This window comes from Triplophysa rosa, linkage group LG23 (assembly GCF_024868665.1).
Source record: "Triplophysa rosa linkage group LG23, Trosa_1v2, whole genome shotgun sequence".
NCBI classification, from domain to species: domain Eukaryota; kingdom Metazoa; phylum Chordata; class Actinopteri; order Cypriniformes; family Nemacheilidae; genus Triplophysa; species Triplophysa rosa.
In genome coordinates, this window is record NC_079912.1 from 4807959 (window position 1) to 4824934 (window position 16976).

Here is a 16976-nt window from a genome sequence, read left to right on the forward strand (position 1 = left end):
CAATAGATACACTATTGGTGTATTTTATCACATTAACTGTGCACATGCCCAACTGACATTTCCATTAAATATCATATTATTATAACACAATACCCAAAAAGATATTAATAATAGTAACAACTTTACACTCATTTACATTTACAAGGTATCTTGCGTCTATTTTTTTACTTGCCACTAGGGAGCAGTATTTCATTAACAAAGACATATCAAGTAAAGTTTCTTCTTGTATTTGCCACTAGGGAGCAGTATTTTATTATTGTATATGGAGTTTGACGTATTTGACATATTGTTATAAATGCCGGTTTATTATTCCTAGTGTTACAAATAGAGCAAGGAAAAGGTGCAGTTATTTCAGCTGAACAACTAGGAAGGGACTGTGTTGATAATGGTAATGGTTACTGGTTAAACAAGGGGTGTGCTTTGTGCTTTTATGGTTACAATTTAAACCCAGAAATATATTTAAAACTTTGCGTGCGTGCGTGCGTGCGTGCGGGTTACCCTGTCTGTGGAATCCAGACTAAAGTCTAATCTAATTATGAGATAACGAGCATCAAAGTTTGAATAGCAATGTGTTTGTTCATTAGATAAGTTGTTTAAAAGTTTAGGTGACTTTAAAATCAAAACCTAGGTCTTTCCTGTAATGAAATATAACAAAATATTTCTGTAAACTACTGCAACAATATTACAAAACATGAAAAAAGTATTTTAAAATAAAATATTTTATTCAATTTTTGTGGTGTGGCAATAGGATAATAACGTGTTCATCACATAACAACAATATAATGTATGTTTAATGCGTGTACGATACAAAATGACAATTGTTAAAAATGAATGCACTTTTTTAATTACTTTTGAGTCATGCTCTATAATGAAGTCAAATGAAACATGAAAACATCAGGGTGTTTTGCTAGGTCTCAGCAGGACATGGGTAAATCCCGTTATATTCCTGCGTGATGACGTCACTTACAGAAAGTGCAGAGCGTCTTTGGCCTTTACATCGGGATCGGACAGCCGTCTGCTGCTTCGCGAGAACATCGTCTCGTCTTCAATCATTTTTATCTGGAAACTATCAACATGGGAAACTGTCAGGTACGTAATCCTGCTATTAAAGACATCAACATCAGCGTCAAAGAGACTTTAACATCATCCGCAGAGTTTGTTACGGGGCTGTCGCTCTCATCTAACGTTACAAATGTAAAGCTCCTTGAAGTAAGAAAGGAAATTATGAAAGATTGATTTCACAATACAAAAAATAAAGGTAGCTATGTGTTTAACATCTGTAAGGCTAAGATCTTCTGAATGACGTGTACAGTATCGTTACATTCCGTGTTTAACGCGATTTAATGCGGACACTGATCGCATGAATAATTAAATGGTAAAGTTTATTTCTGTCGGCATTCACCAAATAAGGATTATGTAGGCTGTTGCTGAGGTAGGCTAAAGGAAAGGAGTGTGTGAGATTCCCGTTATGTGAGTTCTGGGAGGAGACTCATGGCACACACAGTTTAATTTACACCAGTCCATGGGCCTCTGTTTGGATAACCGTGAGTTTAGACAGGGTGGATCCAGTGAACATTCCTCAGCCAAGCTTTTGTTCATAAAGACAATGACTCGGGTCATATATGGCAGTTGTGGGACAGTTTCAGTTGACAGCTCAGTAACATTTTCCCTTAGAAAATGTGAAAACAAAATTCAACAATTTGCAACATTTATTTCCAATGCCAAACATAAACACACTGTAATCTTTCAATAGCAGAATGATCGTGAATGACAGTCATTACCAGCTACCTACATGATTTTAACTTAGTTGTGAAGTTTGCAGCAATTATAACAATAATGAAATAGAAGCACTTTTTAATATTCTTCAGCTTATCAGGCGTGATTTCCCTTACGAAAATTAACCATGGCTTTACTACAGTCAAAACCAAAGAACCATGGTTACTGTAGTAAAACCATGGTTACCACAAAATAACTATGGTTATGAAAACATGGTTTTGCCAGAAATATCAATACACCAAAAAAACATGGTTACTACAATTGTACCACAAAAAAAAACATGGTTAATTTTCGAAAGGGTTAATTTGTTTAAAATAAAGTCGCACTTTGAAGTTAACACAGTTGTTAAACACATTCAGACATTAACACAACTATTCGGACATCAAAAGACGGTATGCAGATTTGTGGTTTTGTGTGTGATTGCAAACCGCAGTCTTAACATTAACTTTATTTCCGTATTCAGTGTATCTGTATTATTTGCCGTGTACAGGCCAGGGTCAAGTAAACGTTTACTCATTTTGTAGTTTGTTCATTTTATTTGACAGCCAACTGTTTTCCCTTATGATGACTTTGACGTTGTTGCAGACATAAAGGCCATTCGTAAAGCCTGCAAAGGTTTAGGTGAGTTGTCCATGTCCGTCTTCTGTTTTAAATAATCAGTCCAGGTTTCTGTTAACTTTTCAAAAGATAAATCTGATTCATCTTTATTTGAAGGAACTGATGAGCAAGCCATCATAGACATCCTGGCCAATCGATGCGCATCACAGAGGCTGGATATCAAACAGGCGTACTTTGACAAATATGATGATGTGAGCAGTCTGACAAAATGACCCTTGAACAATGAAATAATATTAGTTACATGCAGACATTTGGACAGAAATGTACATGAAGATGGATGTGTTGTTCTGCAGGAGCTGGTGGAGGTTTTGAAGAGTGAGCTGTCGGGAAACTTTGAGAACGCCATCATTGCCATGTTAGATCCTCCCCATGTGTTTGCTGTTAAAGAGCTCAGGAAGGCCATGAAGGGTGCGGGCACGGATGAGGATGTCCTGGTGGAGATTTTGTGTACCGCTACGAATGCTGTGTGTACTTCTGTTTTAAATGAAAAGTTCCTGTGTTTGTCACAAATGCCAAAGCAAACATACATTTAAAAGGGGTCATTTGTTTTCTAACAGGAGATCGCCACTTACAGCGAGACCTACACCCAAGGTACGAATGACTCATGTCACAATTATAATCTGAAGTTTCATGACATTTGTAGATAGTAGTGTCACTGTCTCTTTGAAAGCTTGACTTTGAACTCCATTGTAATGTATTTAACAGGTTTGATAATGGATGTTTGATTGTCCTCGGTGCACTCTTTATTCCATATCTAAAGACCCTACATATCATAGGGTGGGCTCTTAAGAAACCACATAGCAAAAAAACACTGCATGTTCTTGTCTACAGTGCATGATAGAGATTTGGAGACAGACATTGAAGGAGACACCAGTGGGGATGTGAGGAGGCTGCTAACCTTTCTTCTTCAGGTAAATGCCTCTTTAGTCCTTCTAAAATGGCTGCTGACATCTTACAAAACGACTACAGTGAATTCCCGAGTGAAATAAAGCTCTCGGTGTGGGTCTGTGTTTATTGCTCCTCCCTCTTCCTCTTGCTCTGGGAGCTCTGGTGTTTGGCAGCGGTTCAGATAGGCTTTCATTAGATAAGTAGAGGCTGGCTTCTGTGACACTGGCCAGATTGAATTTCACTCTCCTCTGTCAATACTTTCTCTGTTGTAGGGTAACAGGGACGAGAGCTATGATGTGGACGAAACGCTGGCTGAGCAAGATGCTGTCTCTCTGTTTGAGGTTAGTACATGTAGATATACATACATATACTATAGCTCTGGTATGTTTAATGGAGCTAAAACATGACATATAGAGAATAGACAAAACTGTTGTGAGAACACATGCACAAACTCGTACAATTTGGCCATATCAATCTCTGATTATACTATTGACCATGCTTAACTTCATACTTGAGCTTTGATGATACAAATTACTTTCTCATCATTACTTACTGCAACTGAGAATCCAACCATGAGATCATGTCTGAGTACTTGTGTCACTTTCCGCAGAACTCTTACAAACATTCTCTTACAAACATTCGAATAATTTCAGATCTGACCAGTCATCATAAGATTTATACAGGGGTATTTCAAATCAAGCGTATAGCGTTAGTTCTGGCAGGTCACATGAGTCAGGCCCGCATCAGCTGATCCTCATTATGTCACGATCGTGGTGAAAGAACCCAAATGCAGGCAGGCGGTGAAGGGGTTAACACAAGACTTTAATTTAAACAAAAACCCACGAGGGGGTATAAATCAGGAACTAAACTAAGAAACAAACAGAAAACAAAGACTTCCCACGAGGGGGCAAAATGAAAACAAGAACAGCCAATAACAAATAAACTAACTAAAACAATGACCAAACGTCTTACCAAAAATAACATGGAAGGGAACACAGGCAGGACAAGAACCAGGAACACAAAGACTTCTCCAACAAGAACGAACACGGGCACAGGGAACAAGAACATGCATGTACACATGAAACGCAATCCAAAGGAACAAGACAAAGAAACATGAGGGTATAAATAGAGAAGACAAACGAGGGATAACGAGCAGGGGCAGGTGTAGAACATAAGACACATGAGGGAGACAATACAGGAAATGAGAGGGGCGGGGCCAATGACAAGACCTGAGAAAACACATGAGATGTCAACATCTCATGGTCTTCTCACATAAAACCTAAGGCTTTGCCATGACTCTGCTACAGGACCAAGAAAACATGACTAAGGAAGCAGAGCCATGACACATTATCCTATAGAAATATGACGCAATCACAGCTTCTGTTTAAAATTCATTCAGCTAAAAGCAGCTTATTGCGTTGCTCAGGAGCAAATTACCCTCCTCCATCCCCAGCTGCACCTCACATTTTCAGTTGGGACTCGACTGTTATTCCTTTTCACAGTCTCGATTACTTTACATTATGTGTTACACTTAAATGTCATTAAGAACTAATGACATCTGCTTGTTCTGTTCTGTTTACCCTAAGGGGGGTTATAACCTGCTCTTATTCATGCTGGCTGCATAGATGGGCAGGGAGTTTTTTGCCCAGAACAGAACCATACCGCCAATCTAAAATGAACGCTAATTATCAATCATTTTTGACGGTAGTGAACCTGACAGAAATGTTTTCTTCTTAAAGGCTGGAGAGGTTGGCTTTGGCACAGATGAGTCCACTTTCAGCTACATACTAGCCACCAGGAACTATTTGCAGCTGCAGGTCACATTCAAAGCCTATGAAGCCGTGAGTTTCTTCTTTTCCTTTGAGTGATCTCTCAGTATACGTCTTGACACAGAATCACAGAATTGTACCTTATTCTCCCACAGATTTCTGGAACAGAGATTTTGGATGCAATCGATAAAGAAACATCTGGAACTCTAAAGGATTGCTACACCACACTAGGTTTGTATTAAAACCTACCTAGACCAACCCATGCTCATGGATATTCGTGACATAGAAATTTATAATCTGTTGATTCGTGTTCATGGACACGAATTCTCCCCATTTTCATGTCACTCAGCACGTCTTTCAATACACATACCGCTTGTGTATATACATTTATATATTTGACGAGTTTGGTTCCAAAATGAGATAACTAAAAAAATACACCTAACTAACACAATAAAAACATGATAACATAATAAATATCATGATTTTTGAAAACGGAGTTATCTCATTTTGGAACCAAACTCTTCCTTTATAGACCCCTTTCCGGCCGACGTCACGGCATTAGCTGGAGGCAAAACAAAGGGAAAACTGGAGGCGGCCAATACAAACCAGCACAGATTCGGCTACATAAGGAGTTTAAAATATCATCTTGTTGTGTTGTTTAGTGCCACAATCGACAGAATACAGTCTCCAATTTGATAATTTAACACATACCTGCTGCAATTGCCAAACAAAAACACGGACGAGGGCTGAAGTTAAACACAATGAAACAAGCGGACTGAACAGAAACGATCATCAAAAATGCTCGCGTTTCACTTCATAACACTAAAGATTAAAACCGACTGTCTTTTGTTGGTGTGGATTATGATTTGGGTATGTGTCTGAAAATATCTGACGTATGCCAAAATCAGAAACTGGGGAACAAGATTATTTTTAACGTAGCATTAAAGGGGTCATATTGCGGAAATACGTGTTTTTCTGTGTCTTTGGTGTGTTATAAGTTGCCCATGCATGTATTAGACACGTAAAATTGCAAAATTAAAGTGTCGGAACAAAAGATGCATTCTATCTAAAAGCGAATGCGAACCCAGACCTGCCTGAAACGCCTCGTGTAACCACACCCCGACGAATGTACGTCACTTCGTAACATGATTTGACTTAAGACCGCCCAAATCTAAACACAAGTGAGGTGGGCGTACTTGTAAATCTCATTGTATCGTCACCGCCGCAGCAAGGTCGCGGAGACTCTGTGTGTTTCGTTGCGAAAAGAAAGACTGATGAGACAACTAAAAACGAATGGTTACATTTTATTTACAACACTGTTCCAGAAAAGTACAATCCGAATGTTCAAGTTTGTGCAGCGCATTTCACCGAAGATTGCTATACGAACCTGGGAGAGAGATTAAGACCGGCTGTGCACGAAAGCTTTGATTAAAAAGTGGGGCCATTCCAACCATTAAAACTTCACTGGCGCTTCAGATTCGCAACCTGTAAGTATATTTTTATTGTAAAAGACTTTGTTACGGACTAACGCGAGTTGAGTTTGTCATGTGTTTGTGATCTGCAAATGCAGACACGCGCGCAACGTGAAAAAAGACAACATAAGTCCTTATAATCAGTAATAATGTTCCCACTAGAGGCAACAAATGTCGTGTTTATAATGTCTTTTTATATTTAGTATTTATTTTGGGTTTATTGTCTTTGTTGAGTCGCGACGAGACGTGGCGTAACACTGGTTGATCAAGAAGGGCCAAAGCGCTCGCGTTATTTATACCATTCCCTGCTGTAATGTGAGCTTGTTTCTATCTCACACAAACTCTGTATGATGCATATGGTTGTTTGTTTATAGTCTTTATAACGTCGTATATAAAAGGTAAAACAGTTAGCTATAGTTTTTAACATCATTTTTTAAAATAAAACCTTACCAATCCTGTACATCCTGCTCAAGTTGCGCTGGGAAAGTTGATGTATCGGCTTGATCATCTTCATTTTCCGTATCAGATTCGGGCTCGAATTGATATAAGGAAGTACCGATGACATTTTATCACCTGTCAGTACAATTGCGTGGGAACATGATGTTCCGAATATGGTAAGAGGCATTACATTTCCGTGAAACGCTTGCAGTATTCGACCAATCACTACACACTGGTGAACTGGCCAATCATAGCACACCTCGCTTATCAGAGCGATGAGCTTTGTAAAAAATCAGCGCGTTTCAGAGAGGCGGGGAAAAGAGGAGATACAAACATACATGGTATGTGGAAAATACAGCGTTTTGAAACCTTAATTCGTGTATACACATTGCATTCCATCTAAAACAAACGATAATATTAGTTTTAGCCCTGTCATATGACCCCTTTAACTTTTGAACGCATAGGGTATGCTAGCTAACTATGCTAGCTAAACATAAAGGAAACTGTTTGTCATCTCTTTTTCTTTAGTTGTCACAAGTGCTTTTGTATAAAGGGAGAGGCAACAGTGAGACAGCTCATGTTGTGTTTCAGGTTTGTGTTCAAGTAAATGCATTTGCTAATGGTTGCCACTGTTAGTACACGCAGGCATGTATAGATATATTAGAGGTCCGCAACCCGACCCGAGCCCGACGGGGCCCGAAAAACTCGCGGGCTTCGGGTCGGGTTCGGGTTAATGTTTAATGAATAGCCTCGGGCTCGGGTCGGGTTTGTAACTAAAAAAATATATAGGCCATATACCTGTATAAACAAGTTTGCGTGCCGTGGCGTGTGCTTGCGTGTTTGCTGCGTTGTGACCACAAAAAAAAAAACACGAGAGAAAACACACTTTTCGCATAAACTGTTCTGCGGACGTGCTCCCGCTCTTGTCCTCATTGTCACAACACAGCAGGTGATGGTAAGATGAGTGCGATAAAGCAAAATATTAGCGCTGGAAAACGTATTAAAGTTCCAAATGATGCAGGGAAAGCTGCACTCTGGAAGAATTATGATCTTGTCATTACTGTCAAGACTGGCCCGTAGTATCCTCGGCATCCCTGCAAGTGACGTTAGCAGCAGCAGCGAGAGGAACTTCAGTGCAGCTGGGCTAACTTTTAATCAGAGGACGGCGCTTAAACCAACAGTACCAGAGGGTTCAAAAAATATTTTTTACTTTTACACCTGTTCATCCACAGCAAAGTTTCGTTATTGGTAATTCTGTGCTATTTCTTATTTTTTCTTGTGTGTTCACTGCTGAGTGGGCCGCTGTGCCTTGATGAAACTGTGTTTGCCTACATGTAGCCTAGCTATTTGTTTAATTAGCCTATCATCGCAAGCAATCATAAAATGCAGCACATTTCAACAAAGCTTGCTGTTAAACGGACTTCGGGTTCGGGCTTAAAATGTAACTGTAATGGTCGGGTCGGGTTAAACAATCTCGAGTACGGGCCGGGTTCGGGCTTTCGTTTAAAGCCCATGCAGACCTCTAAGATGTATACGCTCTCAGTTTATCTTTACTATACACGCTTGGTTTCTCTGTCAGGTAGGTGTAGATGTCAGGCCACTTAACTGGAGGTAATCCTGTCAGTTCGTCTCTGGATCCATTGAGTGAGCACGTACAGGTCGGCCAGATTCCTTGCGTTAAAGTTAACTTTTTCAAAAACAATCGCGGTTAGTGTGAGTGACCTTACATGTTAAAATTTAATCTGATTTTTTTCTTGTCATTGTCAAAAAGCAAGCAAACAAAACGTGCTACCTAGCTTTAGTAATGCGGTCAGTGGGATCTTTCTGCCTCCACTTAAGCTCCGCCCACGAAAACACGTCATAATGTTTACTAACAGTAAAAGTGTCTATAACCTGATATCAGGGGAAGTCATACATATTTTACGAGGTGCTATGCCACCCCTTACCCCACCCAAACCCTAAAATCACAGCCACAAACGCTTATTTTGCTAAAACATATCCATTTTTCGAGGTGGCAAAGCAACGATAAGGCCCCACCCTAACCCTGCCCCTAAACCTAACGTGACAGGGGCATAGTCAAATCATATCATCGTATCAAATCAAATGTACAAATGAGATTGTAGGAATTCATAAGAATGATCCGCCTCGTAAAATAGGTATGAATTCCCATCACATTGCATTGATATATACAGTATTTATAGCCCTACACGTGAAAGATACTTCGTATTAAAATACATTAGATTGAAAGTCATACTAAGTGACACGAAAAAAGGGAAATTTGTGTCCATAAACACGTTTATTTTCGTAACTGTCTCACGAATTCCCATGAGTCTGTGTTTAGAGACATATTTAAAGGTAAACTGTGTCATTTAGTGATAAAATCGTTTATCCTATTCCAGTTTAATGTGCAAAAATGAGCCATCAGTGATCCATTTGTATAGTATGTTGGCTTCGTGAATAGTTTTTAGCTTAAACTTCTGGCTCAACCAATTGTACAAACGGTAGACCATACTGTATGTTTGCTGCACATAACTTAAAGGAGTAGTTCACCTTCAAAATGAAACTTCTGTCATCAACAACATTCTTCAAAATATCTTCTTTCGTGTTCTGCGGAAGAAAGAAAGCCATACAGGTTTGAAATGACAAGAGGGTGAGCAAATGATGACAGAATTTTCATTTTGAAGGTGAACTACTCCTTTAACGTATTTTGCTGATGAGCAGTGTGAATGGGAAAACAGTTTGAAAAGTATATTATACTATTCCTCATACTTACGGTTAAAGAAACCCTGAGTCTTGTGTGTAACTTGTCCAGGACAAGTACGCTACATGAATGATACTTCAAGTTTTTGAGGAATTATTGTCCAAATAAATAATCGAATTTATGGTTTTGGCTTGGCAAATGATAAAATCCCATAGATTAACACACATTGTGCTCTAGTTATAATTGCTATTATGTTCAGCTGGAGTGTTCAGTTTTTTGTTGTTTATGCTGTTCGGTAGCATAGTATTACAGTCCGAATGAAAATCTTCTTGCTTAAAAGACTTAAATGTCTGACAACTTCCGTCTCACACACAGTGAGGTGTGCAAAGAACCCCCAGCTGTTCTTTGCTCGGAGACTGAACGCTGCGATAAAAGGAGCCGGCACTGATGAAGACACTCTCACCCGCATCATTGTGTGCCGCTCAGAGGTATGATACCAGAAATCATTCTGTATGCTTTGAATAATGTTGGGCTTAACAGCAAAGGTGTCAATATTGCTGATGATTGTGGCTCTTTTATATAGGATGAAAAACTGGTGTATTGCTTACTGTAAAAAACATATTTTTTTTGGTGGTTTTTATCTAGTTTTGTGTACAAATAGGTTTACCTCTGGGACAGCAATAAAACTGTAAGTTAGGTAGGAGATATTAATAATCATAGCTAATGTTACTCATTTATCACACTTAAAATCAAAGGTTAAGCACATTGCATTGCAAGACACAGTACTTAATGCATATTTTGGCAGTTTTGGTAAGTAGTAAAATATTTTGTACATACAAAAGCCATTGATATTCAGCATTGAATTTTAGTTGAGTCTGCTGTATAAATGGATGAGATCAAACCATCATCAATCATGTAATGGACACTGTTCTGTTTGCCTAGATTGATCTGGAAACCATTAAAGACATGTACCTGGAAAAATATGATGTGTCCCTGAAGGATGCCATCTCCTCGGAATGCAGCGGAGATTTCAAGCGCCTCCTGCTGGCCGTCCTGCACTAAGAGACAACACATCATACCATTGTGGACCAATGAGGCTTTCACTATAGTCACAACCAAGGCCCGAAGTAGGGCTTGCTGCATCCTGTGCTGGACATCCAACTCTGCCCACATCCACGTGTGATGTCAGAAGCCATGCCCATGTCCAGGCGGAACAGGAAGGGAGAGTCACAAGGTGACGTATCAGACATGGGATGGCTTCTGGCGTCACACTTGGTTGTGGGTAGGATTGGATGTTTTGTGGGCCGTGTTGGATGTCCACCACACGCTGCAGCGAGATGCTTCTCTGTTCTATTTTCTAAAGCACATCTTTACACAAAAGGTAATTCACACAGGCATCTCTTTCGACATCTCGTATTTAATGTCGGATTTAAGTGCTAGATGATGAATATATCATTTTTACCCATATAATCAAAAATTGCCCCTCAAACATCAGCTTGTTTTTAACTTGACCATGGCTGTGGTATAGGCGGGATAATCCACATCTGTGCATTAAAGGATTTTAAAGCACTCCGCTTCGCAATGGGTGGTATTTCACCTCCATGTCGTGCATTAAAATCCTTTAATCGACAGCTAGCAGTGGTTTATCCCTCGATCCTCTCGAGTCCAATATTGAGTCTACTTATGTCTAATCTTGATGTTTTTATTACACTGTGCAAATATATGTGTCTCGTGAGCAGCTGTTTTTATAAACAGGAATGTCTGTCCACACTAAATCATTTCTTTGACTTGTTATATAGAGGCAGACTTGACCAGGTGAATTTAGTTAAGTGGAACCATGCCGGCTTTATGTTAGGAATGGGATAAGAATGATACAAGACCAGCATTATATTTGTTTCCAAAGGATGGTTGTGAGATGTTTCCTGCCAGTATTTTTCCACAAATTGTACCTCACAGTTTTACTGACTGTACCAGAAGTTTCGCTCAGTGCAATGTGAACTCTGAATTCTGTGGATAATTTTAAGTATGTGAAGAAACACTGAAGTCCCAATGTAATATTTTACAATCATGCAGCAAACAATTGCCTATTTATAGACATCTACTGTATATGCTAATATTTCCACATGTGCAGTTTTATGTGAATGTTCATTCACCTGGTCAGTAATATTTTAACTAACACAGCCATATTTATTTTAATATACTGTAGTTTATAACTTACTGTATTATATCTTTAACAAGGCAGAGTATTTGAGTTGCTATTGTTCTCTTAACAAATGTACTTTATTACCAAGTGTTTATTCATTGAAATAATTTGAATTTATGAATCACAATTAATTGATTAAAGATGTGTTATTACACTATTAGAATATGAAATCAAGTTGTCCCAGAAGCCTGTATGGAAACAATGAAGACTTTGTAACTTGAGATACTGCTGAATGAATATCAGATAAAGTGTGGACCAGGAATTTCTGATGTATTAACAGAAAACCCTGTATTCTAGAAAATATTTAACTAAATAAAATAAAGTGTTAAAATGCCTATAGAGAATAATTTGCATATGTATTTTTGTTGACAAGTTGCAACACTGACCTCACTACAATTGCTCTAGTAAACCACTGCCACAGAATAGGCTACTCTTTGTCAAGTTTTCTCTCCTTACGATTTTCTATATTTTCTTACATGACCTTGCTGTTGAATACGACGAAAATAAATAAAGATTGGCTTTCCCGACTCAATGAAGCAAACACGTGTGTATGCACGGTCTCTTTCTGATAACTGCCAAGCAGGCTCGAGTATGGAGTTATATTGCGGACTATATTAAAAAGGAATTGCAAACTGCATTTGCAAATGCGTTTTCTATTTGTTCGTGTCAAAATTGTGACATAATTCAAACGCAAATGCAAACCGTTTTCATTTGCATTTACGCGAACGTACAATGTCTGCCAAATTTCAAAAGGAAAAGCAAAGTCTATTTGCAAATGAATTACCTGTGTCTTACGAGTTACGACCCTGCCAAATTTAAATCGCAATAGCAATTCCCCATATGCTATTTCACTTCCTCTGGTGTCACGTATTAAGCCTGCCAAAACTCAAATGAAATCGCAAATCCCTTTGCATTTGCGTTTCCTCCGACTTGTACAGAAACCTGTCAATCAATGGCGGGGGTGGGCTTATTCAATGGGGCGTGTTTGTATCGGGAAGTGACGTCATTCACCGTCGCAGTGGTGGCAGTCAGTCCAACACTAAGGTGACACTGGTTGTGGCTAAAAGGGTTTCAGCTACAGCTAAAACCCAAAATAACAATAATGGAACAAATGAGGATCAGATGCAAAGTTTCATATAGAGAAAATCTTTACAATGAATCACAATTGCGGTATTTAACAAGTATAATTTAAAGAAGTTCAACGGGCTCGATAAACAGATGAACACAAACAGTGGTCTGGTGATTTCAATGAGCTACCAATAAAAGTCATATTGAAGCCGTGTGGATTCATCATAATTACATTCATTTCTCAGGTTGGTGCATCACCTGATGGGCTCATTTACTGCACATGTTGTTGAAAAGGCTGTTCGGAAATTAAATTTTAAATACAGCAACAACTCCATCCAGTAATTTGTAGATGACAGCTACTTCTGTCCAGCAAACTCACTAAAACACTGGAGCACAAGTTTGTCTTTGTCTCACTATGTTATGATACACAAATAAAGAGATGTAGAATTCACGTACTTTTGTAATTTATTATTAACTTGTTATACTGTATGCATAATGAACAACAATGATATGCAGGATGCTGTTTATTCATACAAGGTGAACATGTTTTGTTATGGTTTACAACACGTATTAATCATGATGCAAAATACGGTCACAGTGTTGTCAAGAAATGTCATGTCCTCGGAGTAGCTACTGTGAAAACGAATATCATAAACAAACATGTTTAGAGGAATGTTGCAGAAGATGATGATTATTCATCCTGCACTGAAGTTTCACATGCTACGTGATGCCGCTCTGAGCCCAGAGTTCCAGCGCGAGTTATTTCCAAACAAAAAAACTGAAAACTGCACTGTTTACAACGCCGATTGTGAGTGCAGTTGTAACTTCACTCCTCATGTGTTTAGCTGTATCACATGTATGTATCTACTTAAGTTCCAGTCGACGGTGAAGGATGTCACTTCCCGATACAAACACGCCCCATTGAATAAGCCCACCCCCGCCATTGATTGACAGGTTTCTGTACAAGTCGGAGGAAACGCAAATGCAAAGGGATTTGCGATTTCATTTGAGTTTTGGCAGGCTTAATACGCGACACCAGAGGAAGTGAAATGGCATATGGGGAATTGCTATTGCGATTTAAATTTGGCAGGGTCGTATCTCGTAAGACACGGGTAATTCATTTGCAAATAGACTTTGCTTTTCCTTTTGAAATTTGGCAGACATTGTACGTTCGCGTAAATGCAAATGCAAACGGTTTGCAATTGCGTTTGAATTATGTCACAATTTTGACACGACAAATAGAAAACGCATTTGCAAATGCAGTTTGCAATTCCTTTTTAATATAGTCCGCAGTATAACTCCATACTTGAGTAATGTCTTGAGATGAGATGAAAGTCCTACCAACACGTGCATTCCAGGAGAAATTACCTAATGTCTTGATGTGTGTATTCAACGCCCTGTCGTCCATTATTACTTACGTAAAAAGTAATTCCCATTGAACCCGCACATAATTAATGTACCTGAAGATGGGACCTGGACCTTGTAGGGTTGCACGGTGTACCGGTGCTACGGTAGCATCGCGATGCTAAAGCTTCAAAATACCCGCGATGCCTCTCTATTTTGAAACGGTAGTATCGTAGTACCGTAGTTAATGTTGCATATGCGCATTAATATTTATTTGAACACTTACATCTGCCTTTTTGCGGTGTTTATTTCCAAAATGAATGTGTTTTGAATGTCTCGGACGTGTTAATGATTCAAATTGGCGATTTGAACGAGTTGGTTAAATGATTCACTAACTCAGTGGAAAATTGACGCCACCTACTGGCCGTTTTAGTTCTGCATTTAAAGTAAGCCTAATATTTCCCTTTATAAAGACTGCTGTATCAATTAAATGTGTCCAACATTTGAATTAGTTCCTACGTGAAAAATGATCTAGTGTACTTTAGTATTTACTACAGTCAACTACTAAAACTCATAGATACTAGTGTTTTTGAGTCTTAGCATAGTAAATATTTAAGTATACTACAGTATTTATAGTATTTACAAATGACTAAATGTAAATGTATTTGCCACAATTTATCCAATTACTACAGTTAATACAACAACATATTCTAGTGCAAAGTATAATACAGTTTACTATAGTAAATACAAAGTGTTTAATCTAAATCTGAGTTTTTTGTATAGATTTGAATTATATGACACAGCATCGTGATACTACTTGGTATCAAGATACTTCAACTGGTATAGTATCATAAGACATGGTTATGGTACCGTGACAACCCTAGGACCTTGACCCAGGGCCGTCGCTAGTGGGGTGAAAGGTGGTGACAATACGCCCTTTGCACATGACGTCACGCATCTTCCGTTCTGCCGCGAAGCAGTGTATCATTACTTCCGGTAGCACTCCAGTTCATAAGGTGGCGGTAATGCACCTATAAACTGATTTGCCAACCGCCAGTAAAACTCAAGAAGAAGAAGAAGTTACTTTCGCTAGCGCCTCAGAATGGAGTTTACCAAGTGGCTTGCACATCTGCCACAAATACGTCTAGATGATGTACAACGTCTTGCAGACAAATTTTCGCTAAGGACAAGATCAACGCTAGAGAAAGGATACAAATTCTTCGTTGAACAGTACCTGTTTGATTATGAAGGTAAGTGTTTTGTTTTCTTTTTGTGTTAGCGAAGGTGCTAGGACAAGTACTTGAATACGTGTTTGTCCGTTTTTTTCTCTCACTGTTGTTAAATTCCAGCGGGACGGCAAAACGGAAGTTCTTCTTCTTCTTCTTGTTTGTTGCAAGACGGATGTTATGATACACTGCTTTGCAAAAAGGCGGAAGTTAAGTGACGTCATTGTGAAAAGGGCGTATTCTAGGGGCCCCCATAGGGACCTCACAAAATCCAACAGTTATACTATAAAGTCAACTGTTTTGTCAATAATTTTAATACATGAATTGTATACATGAGATTTTAATGAAATCCACAAAAGCATGCAATTTGGAGAACAAGTTTTTCTAAATAATTGTGATTTCCCCTCCCCCAAAATGGTTAATGGCATCTCAGCCTCTCCGAGCTGTTCGGGGTGTTCACTTTTCCTTTAAGAAAAGCCACTCGCTGAAACTCAAAGGTCTTTGCAGCGGCCCGCCAAAATAAAAGTCCGGTTAATTTGAACAAATTATGGCCCACACATAAAAAACACAGTAGTACACTTGTCTTAATCTGTATTAGTTACTATTAGTGCACTGTAGTATATCATAGTGACGGTATAGTATAGTATAAGTACAACATTAAACTATATACAATAGTATTCTAGAAAACATCTAGAAGAATTAAAATAGAAAAAATGACTTTTAGAGAAAATGGAATTTAAACAGGGCTCTGCACGATTTATTTTGTTGGGCTTTTGTATAGATACATTTACTGGCTTTATTTAATTATAAATTATGCAATACCATATTTTTTCATCAAACATTTAAGTGGTCTATTTATTTATTTATATGACTGCAGTGCATTCTATTCATTTTTTATGTTAACTTCAGTTATTTGATTACAGACTGATTGAAAAGACTATTATACAGTACTGCTGGTCATTTTAACATCTGTTTTATTTATTATTATTTAATAATGTATTGTCTTTTATTATTTGTAGTTTGTTAAAAGTCTTAATGCATTTATTTAAGTTCATATAACATTTATAAACATTTAACTTTTACAAAAGGGTTTACAACAACATTACCATCTTCCGTTAATGTAAATAGACTACGTCAGAGTGATATGATATAAAACGTCGCTCTATTAGTAGGAAGGCGGTGGAGGCCCACATCAATATAGACCTAACACTTAATATTTACAAATACACATAAAAACATTAACCTGAAGTCACTCCTGCACATAGACTAATGGCGTCATGAAAAATAAAATTAAAGAGAAACCAAAGACTCCAATAGAGGAACTAACCAGTATAGGCTACTAAATGAACGACAAACATGCTACACTGGAATACAATTTTGTAATATAACCATCACAACAAAACGTTTTATATATTTTCGATGGTGGTTGGCTCAAAATGTATACTATTTCAGAGGTGTAAAGAGTACCTGAAA

General features: G+C 38.3%; 1 protein-coding gene across 1 annotated transcript; it reads left to right on the forward strand.

Annotated features, from left to right (window-relative positions):
* Positions 1-954: 954 nt before the first annotated feature.
* Positions 955-12212, forward strand: anxa13 (annexin A13). Its single transcript, XM_057322240.1, has 11 exons — positions 955-1089; positions 2322-2397; positions 2491-2585; positions 2688-2858; positions 2952-2985; positions 3226-3305; positions 3555-3623; positions 5022-5123; positions 5207-5282; positions 10038-10150; positions 10605-12212. The coding sequence occupies exons 1-11, from the start codon at positions 1075-1077 to the stop codon at positions 10722-10724; spliced, it is 951 nt and encodes a 316-aa protein (XP_057178223.1). The 5' UTR covers positions 955-1074; the 3' UTR covers positions 10725-12212.
* The last annotated feature ends 4764 nt before the right edge of the window (positions 12213-16976 follow it).